Source organism: Aotus nancymaae, unplaced genomic scaffold (genome assembly GCF_030222135.1).
Source record: "Aotus nancymaae isolate 86718 unplaced genomic scaffold, 86718_ANA_hifiasm-v0.15.2.pri h1tg000099l, whole genome shotgun sequence".
NCBI classification, from domain to species: domain Eukaryota; kingdom Metazoa; phylum Chordata; class Mammalia; order Primates; family Aotidae; genus Aotus; species Aotus nancymaae.
This window is the reverse complement of record NW_026988514.1, coordinates 3616140-3632902: the sequence shown is the minus strand read 5'-3', so window position 1 is coordinate 3632902 and position 16763 is coordinate 3616140. Positions and strand designations below refer to the sequence as shown.

Here is a 16763-nt window from a genome sequence, read left to right as displayed (position 1 = left end):
GTCCTCTTAGATGTAATTTTAAGTTAGCCTTTGAGGAGATCAGAGACCTGTATGAGAATGTAATGGGAAGTAATAAGCCCGTTTTACAGAAAAGTATGTGGACATGGCAGAAACTTACATGTATTTCAAGAAACTGTGGGCTGTAGGTTAGGCTCTCATGGTTGGACTTTGCACTCACAGTGAGGATGTACATGAAACCCTTTGGAAGTAGAGTGATTGCCTTTGATGTGAAGAATATCTTTGAGGCTATTAATTCACTGAAGGCTAGTGTACAAAATGTGAATTAGCCAAAGTCCACTTAAGTCACAACCCTGACTCCCGACATACAGCATGGTGGAGCGTGCAGTGTCTTATCCTCATGGATCCCACACCTGCACCTCGGGGTTTGCACTGACCCCCGCCACTCTGAGTAATGCTGTTCCCAGAATCCAGCTTCCTTCCTCACTCTTCGGGTTCTCTGTGAGGCCTCCCTGATGAAATACACACAACAGGAAGCGCTAGCACACACCATCCTGAGCTCCTGGTCCTCTCTTCTGTTTCACTGTTTACCACAGCACATGTTGCCAGGGACAATGTAGATTTACTTATTCATTGTCTCTACTTCCCTCTAAAGTAAGTGCCATGAGGGCAGGACTTTTCATTCCTTGTTTGTATCCCTAACACCCTGTCCTTAATATCAGTGCTTGGCATGTGGTAAGCCATTCAGTATTTGTCGACTAGACAAGAAAATCAAATGTGACCAATTTCAGTGACTTACGAGGTGTTCTGGTTATTTATTGCTGTGAAACAACTCCAAAACTTAGTAGTTTACAACACCAATATTTTTGTTATCTCACAGTTCTAGAGGTTGACTAGGCTTAGCTAGGACATTGTCACTGACACATTGTCTGGTGTCTGAAGGTGGCTGGGCTTAGGTTCAGCTCACTCTGGTAACAGGGCACTGGGGCCCCTGGGATATCTCTCGCTAGGCCTGTGTGGCTTCTAGCCTGCAGTCAGAGAAGCCAGCCTCTTACAGGCTGGCTTGGGGCTGTAGGGGAGAGTCCTCAGAGAGAGCCAGGTGGAGGTCATGTTGCCTTCTGTGTTCCAGCCTTGGAAGTCAGCAGTGTTCCTTTTGTTCCATTTGTTGGTCAAGGTGGTCACAGAGGCCCATCCAGGTTCATGGGGAAGGGCCATAGGCTCCCCTTCTTGATGATGGGAGCGGAAATGAACTCGCAGACTTGTGTGAAAACCCCTACCAAAGGCTTTGCCCCATGTGTGACATCATAGAGTGAATGTTTTTATTGGATATTGCTGGGATTCTTAGTCAAGGAGAAGTAAAACCAAGGCAGTCTAGGAGATAAAGCTTTGGACCAGAAGGAATGCTTCCTGACTCCTCTGTATCTCAAGTGTGGAGCTGAAGCTTACCCTGTGAAGTCATTTTGGGGGAACCTATTTGAAGTAATGGAAGTGTCTTTTTTCCATTACCAAGAAAGGTATTAGTTAAGGGTCCAAAACTGTGATGTTGACATTTGTTTTTGTTCTTCGCTTTGATTTACTTTCATTTTCTTAAATCAGCAGAACCCTTTCTCTTGCCGTTGTGTAACACGCGGGAGGGGTACGGGATACCTGGAGCTCCCCATGTGGCCTCTTCTAGCTAAATAAACCCATGGGACTCCTGGGAGCACAGGGGAAAACCACTGTGTGGAGGAGAGCTCACTTAGTGAACTCATTAGGTCTATACTTGAGGAATAGACATTGACTCCATAATTTTTAAAAAACTGTCCGAAGAAGTCTTAGAAAATATGTTCTTGTCCTGTTTAATTGTTTGGCTCTTGTGTATTGAAGTTTCTCTTCCCAAGGGAATAGATGTCCCATTTTATGTTTCTAATTCATGTAGCTCAATTTGCAGGTATTTCTTTGCAGGATAAGCTGATGTCTTATAACATTTTGAAAATTTACTTTTATTTTTATTTTTTATTTTTTTGAGTTGGAGTTTCGCTCTTGTTGCCCAGACCAGAGTGCAATGGTGCGATCTCCACTCACTGCAACTTCTGCCTCCCAGGTTCAAGCGATTCTCCTGCCTCAGCCTTCCAAGTAGCTGGGATTATAGGCACCCACCAACATGCCTGGCTAATTTTGTATTTTTAGTAGAGACTGGGTTTCATCATTTTGCCCAGGCTGACCTCAGGTGATACATCCTCCCCAGCCTCCCAAAATGCTGGGATTATAGGCATGAGCCACTGTGCCTGGCTGAAAGTTTCTTTAAAATCTAACAGGTCTTTTCCTGGTTTGCAACGTCTTATACCTATAGTTGAGCTAAGAGGAGTAGCAAACATTTTAAAATAAAAATTTAATTTGTATTTATTTAAAATAATTCATAATCTTAGGAGAGAAGTGTGTTACTAAATAAAATAGTTGTAGCTCCTTTAATTTGAGAATCTAGCCCCTGTTCCTATATTGAACCTATCTAATCTCTGATTCTTTAGACAGTAACGGGAAGTCATTCTTATTTATTTAGTTTTTTAGCGTGCTATAGGAAATTGATTAGAAAACTTCTTCCTGCCTTCTGTCATTCAGGTGGGAATACAGAAGCCTCTGGGCTCTGCAAGGCCACCATATCCTGTGGCTTTCCTCCTCCTTACTGCCATTGCACATACGCTGGACAGACCCTGAGGCCTGTCTCTTTAAGGTCTCAGTCTGAGTCACCTTCCCTCTAAGAAAAGAAACCTAGACACATGGCAGCCGTCATGTCTGAGTCACTCATGTTTTATACTGAAACTGATAATTCCTATTAACCGGCGACTTTAATTTCAATCCAACAGGATTTGTTTTCTTCTCAAAGTGTGAGTAAGTTAAAAGGTGCATCTCTGCTGCCTAGCAAGCTCCCCACGTCGGTTTCCTTGTTTGATGATGAAGATGAAGAGGTAAGCATCGATATTGCAACACTAGATAATTCAGATTAGTAGAAAACTGTTGCTGATGTAACTTTCTACCCAGAGGCTCATACACTAGCAAAACGTGATAGGGAAGCAGTCAGGCTACCTGAAGTTTATAAAACAAAAATATTTCTGTTTTCGTTTCAGTGGCTTCTTCCTTTTATTTTCCTAGCTGTGCAATGGAGAAGACATTAGATTCTTGACACAGTTCTTTCTTCTCTTTTTTTTTGAGATGGAGTCTTGCTGTGTCACCCAGGCTGGAGTGCAGTGGTGCGATTTCACCTCATTGCAACTGGGTTCAAGCAGTTTTCCTGCCTCAACCTCCCGATAGCTGCAACTACAGGCGCACAACACCACGCCTGACTAATTTTTGTATTTTTAGTAGAGACAGGGTTACCATGTTGGCCAGGCTAGTCTGGAACTGCTGACCTCAGGTGATCCGCTTACCTCAACCTCCCAAAGTGCTAGGATTATAGGCATAAGCCACCGTGCCTGGCCTCTTGACAAAGTTCTTATGGAGTGAAACCTCCAGGTTTTCTTTTTTGAAATCTGCCTTTGAGAAATACAGTTGACCCTTGAACAATATGGGGGTTGTTTTGACTTCTGCATTGCAGCCAAAAATCCGTACATAACTTCCCACTTCCCAAAAACTTACCTACTAATAATAGCTTACTGTTGACCAGAAACCACATGGATAACATAAACAGTTGATTAACACATAAATAGTATCTATTTGTATATTTTTGTATTCATGATATATCTAGCTTTTTCTTAATTTTTTTGATATTTCTAGGCTACGTGGGTTGTCCGCCAAATTTTTCAAATTGTTGCAAATGTCCGCAAAATTTTCAGCATATTACTGGAAAAGCATTTGTGTATAAGTTGACCTGTGCACCTCAAACTCGTGTCATTCAGGGTCAGCTGTACTTTAGTCTAGAGGATGGATCCATGTTATACCCAATGACCTACAAGAATGTCTTGGACCAAGTGGGGATGCAAAGGAGAAGGCAGCCATGTCCTGACCATTGTGTTTCTTTCCCATCCTGGATGGAGAGCACAAAGTGGGGAAGAGAAATAAGACAGAAGACACCCCAAACCTTAACCTTCTGCAGTACTGGGCAGTGGTGAGCTCATAGGCTTTGCTGTCAGATCCCTGGGTTCATATCCCAGCTCCACCACTTGCAAACCAGGGATCTGGAGCAAGTAACTTAACCTTCCTTAAGCTCATATGGCTTAACAGTGAGTAGGGTCATTGTGGCAGCTGTAACTGCTAGTGTAAAGCTCTTGCAGAGTGCCTGCACATAGTAAGTGCATAGTGAATGTGAACTCTGTCATTATTATCCCCATTGGACACCAGCTCATTCTTCTCCTGGCCTGTCCTACTTTACTGTACTCTCCTTAAAGGCTCCCTTCATTCATCTTCACATTCCAGGCCTGTTCACCTGCTGTTAAGAGTTTTTCCATCCTAACTCAGACTCCGGCCCTCTGATGCTTTTGTTCCCCTTACCTGAATAAAATCACCTTAATAAATATAACTTTTGGGGAGTGCTTGACAACAGAAGAATTTATGAATACAATTAAACTTAGTACACCAGCAATTTTATGTAGTAAACTACTTCTTCACACTATATAATCTCCTTCAAGTTAATGAGAAACACGAGTCATGCCTTCCCTCCATCCCAGGTGTCTTTCTTAGCTGTAAAGAAGTGGAGACAGCCCCCCAGTTTTCTCCTTTGAGCCATTGTTCTGGTTTCTCATGCCCATCACAGGCTGTAACCCCCTGAAATGAGCAGAGAGGGACTTGCCCACAGGGTGACTAGATGGGGCCCAGTTTCTTCTTGTACATCATAACCTCGTTCACGTGTTGTCCTCCTGCTTCTTCCCAGCTACTCTGCCTTCGAGTTCTATGGTAATCTCTTTCCCTTCTATGGGTGCAGTGAGAAAAGGCTTTAGTGTGGGATTTACTAGCATTTTGTAGGTTTTCCCCACAGAGGTATTATTTATATACCTGACTGGAGACTTACTCCCTAACAGTTTATTGTAGGAGGATATCCTGTGTTTTCTGTTTATGAATTTGTCTTACCTTTCTGCAATTTGCTTTTCTAGGATAATCTTTTTGGGGGTACAGCTACTAAGAAGCAGACATTGTCTCTACAAGCTGAGAGACAAGAAAAAGCAAAACCCTCTGAGCTCTCCAAGAAGAAAGAATCTGCCCTGTTGTTCAGCAGTGATGAGGAGGTGAGCTGAGGTTTCTCCTAAAGAAGAGGGGATTATATGATGGGATTTAAGAGTTAAAGCCATCCCAAGTATTTTCTTTTTCTACCTGTTTTATATCTAATGACGTTCAGTGACCAAAGGTGACGTTCACAAGATTGTCTTTTCTAAAGAAAGACATTTAGTGTAATATATTAATTTAAAGATTAATCTCTTCAAAATGTTTGGAATAAGTGTGGCTCCCACATGATAGTGTATGCTCATTCAAAGGAGTTAGGCTGGCTAGGGGAGAAATGATTTCTAACCCATCACTAGGTTCATGGACAAGTCCCCTATAACAAATGACAGATTAACCACAGAAAATTGTGCAAGTTTATTTAAGGTAAGTTTTATCTGACACAGGATCCTTCAGAAATGAAGACACAGAGAAACAGGAATTCCTGTGTCTATTTTATGCTGCCTGATGAAGAAGTGACAGTTGTGGAGAATCACGATTAGATGAAAGGGGTGTGACCTGATGGGAATAAGCTAGGGGAGCTCAGCAAGGCCTGCAGGTCAGATCATTCTCTGCATCTTTACAAATAAGGAGGCTCCTTTCCTCTGGGAATAGGGAGGACTGGAATGAAGGTCTTATGACCTACTTTAGAGAGGATTAGAGGATTCATCTATGGTCTGCTTCAGAGGAGAAGGGCCAGGGAAAGGTCAGAGAGACCTTTCTGCTTCTGTTTTCTCAAATGCCAAGGGGTCATATTTTGAGGTAGCATGTCTTGAACCCCAATAGCCATATATAATAGTATCTTGTTAAACAACTACTGTGTTTCATTAATTTAGAACTATAGCTAGACATGGTAGGAGTAACTTATGCAGGTTAAACTTTTTTTTTTTTTAAGGAGTCTTAATAATAATTTGTGATCTGGATAGATATTGCCAAAGTCAGTTGTGAAGATGGTTTAGCTGCTCACTCAATCAAATTTAGTAGCAGGGAATCAGATTTAGCTGTACAGAAAAAGACTAATAATATTAAAAATCCTGATCATTAAAAATCTTCCTGTGTTAATAATAATTCCTCTTTATTTTATTATTGTATGCAGATTATGAGGAGGTGAAGTGGACAGATAAGTCATAGATATGTTCATGTTCTGATTGAAAGTAAATTAAAAATTCCAAAGCAGATTGCAAAAAAAAAAGTATTAAAAGCTTATGCAACACACATGTAAACAAGACACAAAGAAAAACTGCTAGTGATCCTTTTACCACAAAAGTCTGAATCTGGCCTTTAGAAAGCATTTAAGGAAATCACACCCAGCTATGCTCACGCCTCCAAATCAAGGAACTCCCAAGCATGTATAATTTGCTTTTTCTACTCAAATGTATGAGTTTATGATGGATTATCAGTTTTTTCTTTTAAACATTGTTAGTAGTTGTTCCCCCTGTAGTAATAGCCAGACATCAGCAGAGTTGCTTGTACTAGAGTATTATAGTGGTTCAGGGAAAATAAAAACATTAGCTAAAGCTGGTAGCAAAAAGACATGCAGAGGAAAGATAACCAAGGTTCTAGAACAGGGGCGTCCAATCTTTTGGCTTCCAAGGGCCACACTGGAAGAAAAAGAATTGTCTTCGGTCACTCATAAAATACATTAACAATAGCTGATGAGCTAAGAAAAGGGATCCATGCATAAATCCCATAATGTTTTAAGAAAGTTTACAAATTTGTTGTGGGTCACATTCAAAGCCGTCCTCGGCTGCATGTGGCCTGTGGGCCATGGGTTGGACAAGCTTGTCCTCAAACAAAGACTCTTAACTTTGATGCTCACTGGGATCCATGGGGAATTTTAAGAGTGCTGATGGGCCGGGCGAGGTGGCTCACACCTGTAATCCCAGCACTGTAGCAGTCCTAGATGAGCAGATCACCAGATGTTAGGAGTTTGAGACCAGCCTGGCCAACATGGCAAAACCTTGTCTCTACTAAAAATACAAAAATTATTCCATTGTGGTGGTGCGTGCCTATAATCCCAGCTACTCAGGAGGCTGAGGCAGGAGAATCACTTGAACCTGGGAGGCAGATCTACCGTCAGCACTCTTTCGGTCTTTTTTTTTTTAACTTTTTTTGAGACAGAATCCCGCTCTGTTGCCCAGATTGGAGTGCAGAGATTGCGCTACTGCACTCCAACCTGGGCAACAGAGTGGGACTCCGTCTCAAAAAAAATTTTAAAAAAAGACCCAAAGAGTGCTGACAGTAGATCCTAGCTCCAGAGTTTCTGAATTAATTGGTTTGGGATGCAGCCTTGTCATTGGAGTTTTGTGACGCTCTCTAGTGGATTCCAGCATTTAGTCACTGCTAAACATTGAGGACCACTTCTCAAACCTTAATGTTTAAGAAGTCACCTGGACATCCTGTGAAATGCAGGTTCTGATTCAGAAAATAGGGGTAGGGCCTGAAATTCTGCATACTTTGCTGCTGGCTTGTTGACCTCACTTTGATTTCCAAGACTCTAGACTGCAGAGATCAGAGCACTTACGCAAGTGCTTTGGAATTCTTTGATTTGAAGGGGTGTGAGCATAGCCGAGTGGAATTTCCTTAAATGCTTTCTAAAGGCCACATTCAGGCTTTTGTGGTAAATGGATTACTAGCAGTTTTTCATTGTATCTTGTTTACATGTGTGTTGCTTGAGCTTTTTACACTTTTTTTTTTTTCAATCTGCTTTAGGATTTTTTAAATTAAAATATCATTCTTCTCTGGAGTTGGAAGTTCTTGAGTTCTTGATATTTTTACATTCCTCTTCCTTCTTATCGCCTCTATAATTAATGTTGATCCCCTGAAATAGACAAGTTGCTTATCCTGAAACAGTGCAGAACCATAGTGGGAAGAGATATTGTGGCAGATAATGGAGGAGGAAATCATGAGAAGTTCTGTGAGGTCAGAGAACCCAGCTGTCTAGATTTGAGTTCAAAAGAAAGTCTTAGCATGAGCTTTCTTCAAGACTGATGGACTAAGTTTAATACTTAGTTTAAATACAACTTAGTTTAACAAATATAAGTTTTATTTTACTCCCCATGTTTTATAATATAAATTGCCATTGGACTTTTAATATATATTTTATGTTTTTTAAGGACCAGTGGAATATTCCCGCGTCACAGGCCCACTCAGCATCTGACAGCAGGTCAAAACGAGAACCCAAGGAAAGCTGTGAAAAAGACCAGTCTCTTTGAGGAAGATGATGAAGATGATCTGTTTGCCATTGCTAAGGACAGGTGAGATAGGGTGAGATAGTCATTGTAAGGAATCCCTCACTCCTTGTCTGTGGTAACAAGAAAAGGAATTTGATGTGCAAGACAGTTCCTCGGATGGTTGCTAATCATAGATCACATAGTCTTTGTGCCAGTGAGAATGTCTTTGCTTTTCACTCGCACGATCTTTTCTCTCAGTACCCAGAAATATTTGTCTTCATGGATCTTATCTGATTTCTACCCCCATTATTTTTTTTTAATCTTAAAATATTCTTTTTTGGCCAGGCGTAGTGGCTCACGCCTATAATCCCAGCACTTTGGGAAGCTGAGGCAGGCAGATCACCAGGTCAGGAGATTGAGACCATGCTGGCTAACATGGTGAAATCCTGTCTCTACCAAAAATACAAAAAAATGAGCTAGATGTGGTATCACGTGCCTATAGCCCCAGCTACTTGGGAGGCTGAGGCAGGAGAATTGCTTGAACCAGGGAGGCAGAGGTTGCAGTGAGCTGAGATCATGCCACTGCACTCCAGCCTGGAAGATGGAGTGAGACTCCATCTCAAAAAAAAAGTGACTGTTTTTCTTTGTTTGTCAGGGGTTTGAGTATAGTTTGGTATCTTTTGTTTGTGATTTTTCTCTGGGTTACTCTAAAGAATATCAAGTTTGGTCAGAGTTATTTAAAAATTTGTCATTTGGATAGAAATCTGCTCAGCATTGAACATATCCTATTAGGACAAAGTTCCCTGCAGAGCTGTGCAATATCCCGCCAGGGGTTGATAACTTGTAGCTGGCCTAGGTGCCTCTCCACATTAATGCTAGAACTGAAGCTGGCAGGATATTCAGGGTAAGTATGGGCTGTGGTTGATGTAACATGCTGCCAGATTAGCTTATGGATTCAGAATAACTTCCCTGAAAATAGTTTTTCTCCTTTTGAGAACCTTATATGATTACTTTGAAATTCAACTGAATGTTATTAGCAGAAAGAAGTAACTGATTGGACATACAAATCCTTTGATTTGGTGTGGTTAAGGATTATTTGATAGATTCAGAAGTACTTCAGATTTCTGTCTCCAAATACTGGGATCTTGTTAGACATCACCATTTCTACATTAGGCTTCTGTAATTTGACACTTGGATGCATTTTTGGCTTCTGATTTAGAATATAGGCTCTGGAAACTTGATATTAAATTCTGATTCTATATTCCTGTCTGAATAACCTTGGGCAAGTTACCTAGCTTCCCTGTGCCTCAATTTTTTCTAGTTTGTTAAACAAAAGTGAAAACAGTACTTCTCTCATCAGATTTTTGGGACGATGAGATGGAATCTAAATGTGAAATGCTTAGCACAATAGCTGGCACATTCTGAGCACTCGGGTGTTACCAGTTAGCATCGTGAGTGCGAGGAAATAGTACATTCCTTTATTTTTGTTGCTCTCTCCTGGGACGTTCTTCTTCCTATCTTGCCTGGCCACCTTCTTTCAAAACTCAGTGTAAGTCTTGTCTCTTAAGAAGCCTTCCGTAACTTTAAACAGATGAGAAAGAAAAGAAATAGGGAGCCCAGGGCGGACATGGTTCCACCTTCATGCCGCCATCCCCCAGCTGCGCATTTTCTACACTGTGTCGAGATTAGCTTGTTTCCATGGGTGCCTCCCAGCCCCACCCCACACAAGGTCGTAAATCGCATCTTGTTTGTGGGTCCAGGTTCCAGCCACACACCAAACCTGGCTTTCAGGAATACTTTCTCTGCTCCAGATACATCTTACCTCCTATTGTTTCTGAAGTTGTCTGTCAAGTTTTGTGTATGGGAAATAATTCATACCTTTCATCAGATCTCAAAAGAAGCTTTATACGCACAATAAGAAGTTTAGGTGAGGATGTGGAGGAATTAGAACCCTCATACTCATACACTGCTGGTGGAATGTAAAATGGTATAATCACTTTGGAAAGTGGTTTGACATTTCCTCAAGATGTTAAACATAGAGTCATCATACAACACAACAGTTTCATTCCTATGTATATTCGTAAGAGAAATGAAATCACTTGTTCATATAAAAGCTTATGCATGAGTGTTTATTGAAGCATTAGTCATACCAGGCAAAAGTGTAAACAACCCAAATGTCCATTAGCTGATGACTGGATAAACAAAATGTATAACCATATGATGGACTATTTTTCAGCAATAAAAAAGAATAAAGTAGTGATGCATCCTATAACATGAATGAACCTAGAAAATTTTATGTTACTTAAAAGAAGCGGGTCACAGAAAACCACATACTGTATTGTTCCATTTGTATGAAATGTACAGAATAGATAAACCATAGAGACATAAAGTAGTTAAGTGGTTGCCAGAGGCCATGGGGCAGGGGGAATGGAGAGTGATTGCTCATGGGCATGGCATTTCTTTTTGGGGTCTTGACAATGTTGTGCATGTAGGTTGTAATGATAGTTGCACAACTCCATGAGTATATTTTTAAAAACCACTGAAGTGTGTACTTTAAAAGGGTGAATTTGGCCAGATACAATGGCTCATGGCTGTAATCCTGATTGGGAGGCCAGGTGGAAGAAGGATCTCTTGAGGCCAGGTGTTTAAGACCAGCCTGGGCAACACAGAGAGACATCACCTCTCCAAAAAAGTAAAAAAAATTAGCCAGGCATGGTGGTATGTGCCTGTCATCATAACTACTTAAGAAGCTAAGGCAGGAGGATCACATGAGCTCAGGAATTTGAGGCTTCAGTGAGCTATGATTGTGCTGCTGCTCTCCAGCCTGGGCAACAGAGCAAGACCCTGTCTTAAAAAATAAAATAAATATTAAAAATAAAATAAATGAAATGTGAGTTTTATGGTATGTAAATTATATCTCAATAAAGCTACTAAGAAAAAGAAATAGAAGCCAGGCCACAGGGTCATTTCCCAGAGTTGGTCCCAGCCTCTGTGGTCTCTCTTGGCAACCACCTTCCTGACCACTCTGGAAATAGGTGTGTCCACTCTGGTTCTTTTTGTGCTATAGGAAGTGAGAGAGAATCCTCTGCTTGTGAAGGCTCAGGCATTGTGTGCTTTGCAGAGGTAACAGCTGGTGCACCTGCACTGGGTAGTAACAGGAAAGGGGCAATCTGAGGCGTAAGGGATAGAGGCTGGTGATTTGCTGGAGAAAGAGTTCATCTATTTCAAAGGTCTTTCCTGTTTGTTTTCAACTGTGTAAGGTCAACTGATGGCTTGGGTGTTTGTGTGGTAGGTGGGTTCCTGTAGGTGCAGTCTAGAAGGAATATCATTGTTATGGTTTTTGTTTTTTTCATCACACTTTTCCTTACTTTGACCTTTTATTTGTTTATATAGCCAAAAGAAGACCCAGAGAGTGTCACTCCTCTTTGAAGATGGTGCCGATAGCGGAGGCTCTCTGTTTGGCTCTCCTCCCACATCTGTTCCTCCTGCAACAATGGTATTTTTCATTGCTTAGTCCCAGAAAATGTCCTTGAGGTTATGCTACATCAATAGTGCTACTTCCCCGAATCAGCTCTTCATACCTAACCTTGGAGGCTGAGTCTTATGGAAGAATTTATTTGCCTAGCTTCAAAAAGACATCTTCTGATTAATAGTATTCTACAGAAGAAGCACACGTGCAAAGCCATCATTCAGTGTCAGGTGTAGGAACAAGAAACTGGGTCTCAGAAGAGACTTGGCCCCATTGGCATGGAATTCTGCTAATATTAGAGTACGCCGGTTAAGGCAAAGTCATTCCTTTTTTTAAAGCCTTTTTACAGAAGGCATTTGTGCATTACTGTGGAATTAAAAATAAACTCCAAACAAAAAATGTCTAGGAGGTATGGAAGAAGACTCTTCCTGTTAAATGAGGTTACACGGCTTATACCGGAAACTCTCAGCCCTGGGCAAGCATACTGCCCACCCTGGGCCCTAAGCTCCCTGCTGCTGCTTCTGGGGGCTCCTGAGCCTTTGCTTGGGTCCTCTGTACTTACATCTACCCCTTAGAGGACATCCAATGGCTGTACAGTTAAAGGAGTCAGGAGATCTGATTGGTTTTTCTTTGTAAATTATAAATAACCTATACTGGAGGGATAAATGAGCAATAAATTTTGCAGGCTCTGGAGCTGTAAAACTTCTTTCAACCTATGTTAATTTTGGTTGTTAAATAAAACAAGAGGTCAAGACACACAAGTTAAGTAGCCAAATAGTCTGCACATTTTTGATTATTTGTGAAATATAATCATCTTTAGACAACAGTAAATAAAAGATATTTTTTGTTTAAAGATATTTTAGTGTAAGTTAAATCTGACTCAGTTATAAGCCTATGTTGACCAAAAGATTAAACAAGAGGCAGGAGAACTTGAAACGTAATATAAGTTTTGTTCTGAGCCAAGCTTGTGAACTGCTAGCCCAGGAATGAGATCTGTACAAACTGAGAACGTGTCCCGGAGTGGGCCACACGAGACACAGCATGTATACATTTCTGTTACATAGAAAATAGAAGACAGGGGCAGTGAAACAAAGGTGACATCCTCAGCAGTTCTGAGTGGTGCTCAGTGACACTGTATATAAGATAAAGTAAATATGTGGGTAACGTATTTTACTCATTAGTCTTTTACCCTAATGAGTACGTAGGGGGACTCAGGGTCAGGAGAGGGATGGTTGATTCTGTGCTGCCTTTGTGTTTCATCCTATAGGCAGGTTGTAATCGGTACATGTCAGTGAGGTATTTGACAGGCTCTGGCCTTGCAGGTGAGGTTCAGCTTTCATTCATAGGCCCCGTTTCTATTATCCATATGGCCAAGATGCAGCCATTTTAGACTATTACATTTTTTTTTTCTTCATACTTTCCTTATTTTCTGATACCTATCAAGAAAGTGAATTTGGGCAGGCGTGGTGGCTCACGCCTGTAATCCCAGCACTTTGGGAGGCTGAGGCAGATGGATCACCTGAGGTCAGAAGTGTGAGATCAGACTGGCCAACATAGTGAAACCCTGTCTCTACTAAAAGTACAAAAATTAGCTGGATGCGGTGATGCACGCCTGTAATCCCAGCTTCCAGGGGGGCTGAGGCAGAAGAATTGCTTGAACCTGGTAGATGGAGGTTGCAATGAGCCGAGATTGTGCCACTGCACTCCAGCCTGGGGAACAGAGCGAGACTCCATCTCAACAAAAAGAAAAACAGAAAATAAACTTCATGACAAGGATGAGGAGTTAGCTCGTTTTCAAGAAAATTAAAACTAGTATTTTGGGTAGCATTTTCTGTGGTTTAGGACCTTAGTTATATAAGAAGGAAGAATATGATTTGCCGTACTTAAGTCTCTTTTTATCTCCCTTATCAACTAGTTGTATTGAATTTTTATGTAGTTTTCAGTGAGTGCAGCGTGTTCCACAAAAGCCTTTTCCTTTAATCACTTCCGTGTTGCCTCATCTCTTCTGAAATTCTTCATGAGCTTCCAGTTCAAATGGTTTTGCACTTGAATGATCTCTTCCTGACAATAACTGAAAATCCCCTTGCTCTGTTCATTTCCTTCATCACATTTTAAAATCATGATTAGCAATGCCCTTCCTTCGTTTCCCAAATCTGCCTTCCGAACTTGATTTAGGCATTGCCTCGAAGCTCACTTTCTCATGTTATATGGTAAGATTTGTATCTATACTGTACTATAGTAGAGCTTTAGTTTTTTTCTCAAGAACTTGTTGATAAGTCACTTGCCCCAAAGATGCCATGAATTCCAGGTCAGTCATGAACCTCAGTTTCCTAGTCCCTCAAATCCCTGCCTCCCTGATAAGATGAGATGAGAAATGGGCTCAAGTGCTTGCAGACTTGTATTGAGCGCTCAGTTGGTGTAAAACGCTGAGACTGGCCATGGAAATACAGTGTGTCGTCCTTTCAGATGAACGAATAAACAGATGTGTGCTAGCTGTTAGTTAGGAAGAAAGTCAAGGAAGGGTCAGGTGGAGAGATAAATACTATGCTTATTCAACAAAGCAACTGACAGGAGAACAGAAAGACCGTGGGTGACGTCTGAGCAGGGCTAAGGATGAGGAAGATTTGCTTCTACGGACATCGAGGGCAGTGTGGTATGGAAGTTTGAAAGTTTGCAGTGACTTTAAGGAATAGCAAGCACATGAGTAGAGGGAAGAATGGGGTGTCTGCTGAGTGTCATTTGCTTCAAGGAGTGCAGGTTTCGGGTGGGAGAGGACATGATCTAGGTGTTTTGTTTTATCAAGACAACTCTGGATGATGTCTTCTAGTTGAAATATCACAGGAGAGAGACAGAGAGAGAGACTCATATTCATCTGATGGCAGAGGTAAGGATCTGAGTGAGGGAGGCGTAGGGGTTGACAGACACAAGTAGACCGATGCAGGTGATGCATGAAGTACCCTGTCCATAAGTCCCGGGTGGTGATATTTGTTGCTTCTCCCTTTTGGTGCCGTCTTCACTATCCTGTCTTCTCTTCTTGGGCTTGTTCTGAATATGGCCATGCTCATCAGACACACTTTTTTATTGTTGTGGATGTTGTGTGCTCTTCTTTTGGTAGAAAAAAGAGACCATCTCTGAGGTACCACCTTTGCTGTTTAGCGATGAAGAAGAGAAGGAGGCACCACTTGGAGGGAAGTCTGTGGATAAGAAGGTTGAGTGCGCCAAGGAATCATCAGAATTTGGGAGAACTGATGTGGCTGAGTCAGAAAAGGTGGACTTTTTTCTCTTGTATACTTGAATACATTTGTCTCTCATATGTTGTTTTAAACACACACAACCCCTTAAGTTTTTTGACCACAGAAAATAAATGGTCCATTTGTAGATAGATTTGAAAACACAGATGAGCAGTCTGTGTCCCCCTGGTGCAGGAAGCCTCTGCAGGGCCTTTCCTCCTGGTCCTTCTACAGGACACATGTACACTGCCGTGTGCCTGCCACTGTCTCTGCAGTTACTGTCATGTCATGGCATCATTGCCTTTCTAACTTGTTCTCTTCTGTGCAGCGTTCCTGTTACCCTTGGTTCTCCTTTGGTCCCCAACTGTACTTGAATTTAAATGTCAGTTTTAGGCTGGGCATGGTGGCTCATGCCTGTAACCCCAGCACTATGGAAGGCTAAGGTGGGCAGATCATGAGGTCAGGATATTGAGACCATTCTAGCCATGGTGAAACCCCATCTCTACTAAAATACAAAAAAATTAGCCAGGTATGGTGGCGCATGCCTGTAGTCCTAGCTACTCAGGAGGCTGATGCAGGAGAATTGCTTGAATCTGGGAGATGGAAGTTGCAGTGAGCCAAGATAATGCCACTGCACTCCGGCCTGGCAAAAGAGCAAGACTCCGTCTCAAAAAAAAAAAAAAAGTCATTTTTAAGGGGATGTTAGTTAGCATGGATGATTGCATAAAACTGTCTCTTGGAGCAGCCAATCAAGAACTGACCTCAGTGTTTTGTTACTTGGGAGCAAATGTGATTCACCGTGTCTTGAATCATGCAAATGTGGCAGTTACTGAATTAATGAGAAGCTTGGCAGGCTCCATGTAGGATTTGCATTTCCAAGTGTTACTTATTTTCTTTCCCTTATTATTTTCATTTTCAGGAAGGACTTTTGACTAGATCTGCTCAGGAAGCAGTCAAACTTTCTGATTTATTTTCTTCATCATCCCCATTGGACAAAGGAACCAAGGCTAGAACCAAAACTGTTCTTAGCTTGTTTGATGAGGAAGATGATAAAATGGAAGATCAAAACACTATCCAAGCTGCACAGAAAGAAGTAGGAAAGGTGAGCAAAAAGCAGTAGTGGTTGAAATCTTTAGACGAGATAAAAGACTCTCATCTCATGGTGATCATTCTGTCATGTGAGTTACTAAAGGAATCTTATCCTTCAGTGCAGCATGTTAATGATTCTCTGCAGTCATCTATATATTTGGGAATCTTAATCAAGAACTCTTACCTCAAGTAGCAATGTTAGGATAGGGGATTAGAATTTTACCCACCTCTTCTGGGATTTACAGACCTTGTTGTTCCTTCTAGCAAAGCTTTGCCCCTTGGCCAGTTATGGGATGTAAGCAACAGGAAAAAGAAGTTAGGCTGAATCTGTACAGTTAAGTATTTCTAACATTCACTTTAAGAAATATGTGTTGTAGGCCGGGCGCGGTGGCTCACGCCTGTAATCCCAGCACTTTGGGAGGCCGAGGCGGGTGGATCATGAGGTGAAGAGATCGAGACCATCCTGGTCAACATGGTGAAACCCCGTCTCTACTAAAAATACAAAAAATTAGCTGGGCATGGTGGTGCGTGCCTGTAATCCCAGCTACTCAGGAGGCAGGAGAATTGCCTGAACCCAGGAGTCGGAGGTTGCGGTGAGCCGAGATCGCGCCATTGCATTCCAGCCTGGGTAACAAGAGCGAAACTCTGTCTCAAAAAAAAAAAAAAAAGAAAAAGAAA

At 41.7% G+C, this 16763-nt stretch overlaps 1 protein-coding gene across 1 annotated transcript in view; it reads left to right on the top strand.

Moving 5' to 3' along the window:
• Nucleotides 1–16763, top strand: part of LOC135271956 (WASH complex subunit 2A-like) — a 71782-nt gene that overhangs the window by 54878 nt on the left and 141 nt on the right. Inside the window, 9 exon segments of the mRNA XM_064370076.1 lie at nucleotides 2802–2903; nucleotides 5022–5153; nucleotides 8241–8308; nucleotides 8310–8381; nucleotides 10089–10176; nucleotides 10178–10224; nucleotides 11691–11793; nucleotides 14882–15034; nucleotides 15916–16098. Of these exon segments, the coding sequence (XP_064226146.1) occupies nucleotides 2802–2903; nucleotides 5022–5153; nucleotides 8241–8308; nucleotides 8310–8381; nucleotides 10089–10176; nucleotides 10178–10224; nucleotides 11691–11793; nucleotides 14882–15034; nucleotides 15916–16098 (948 nt within the window).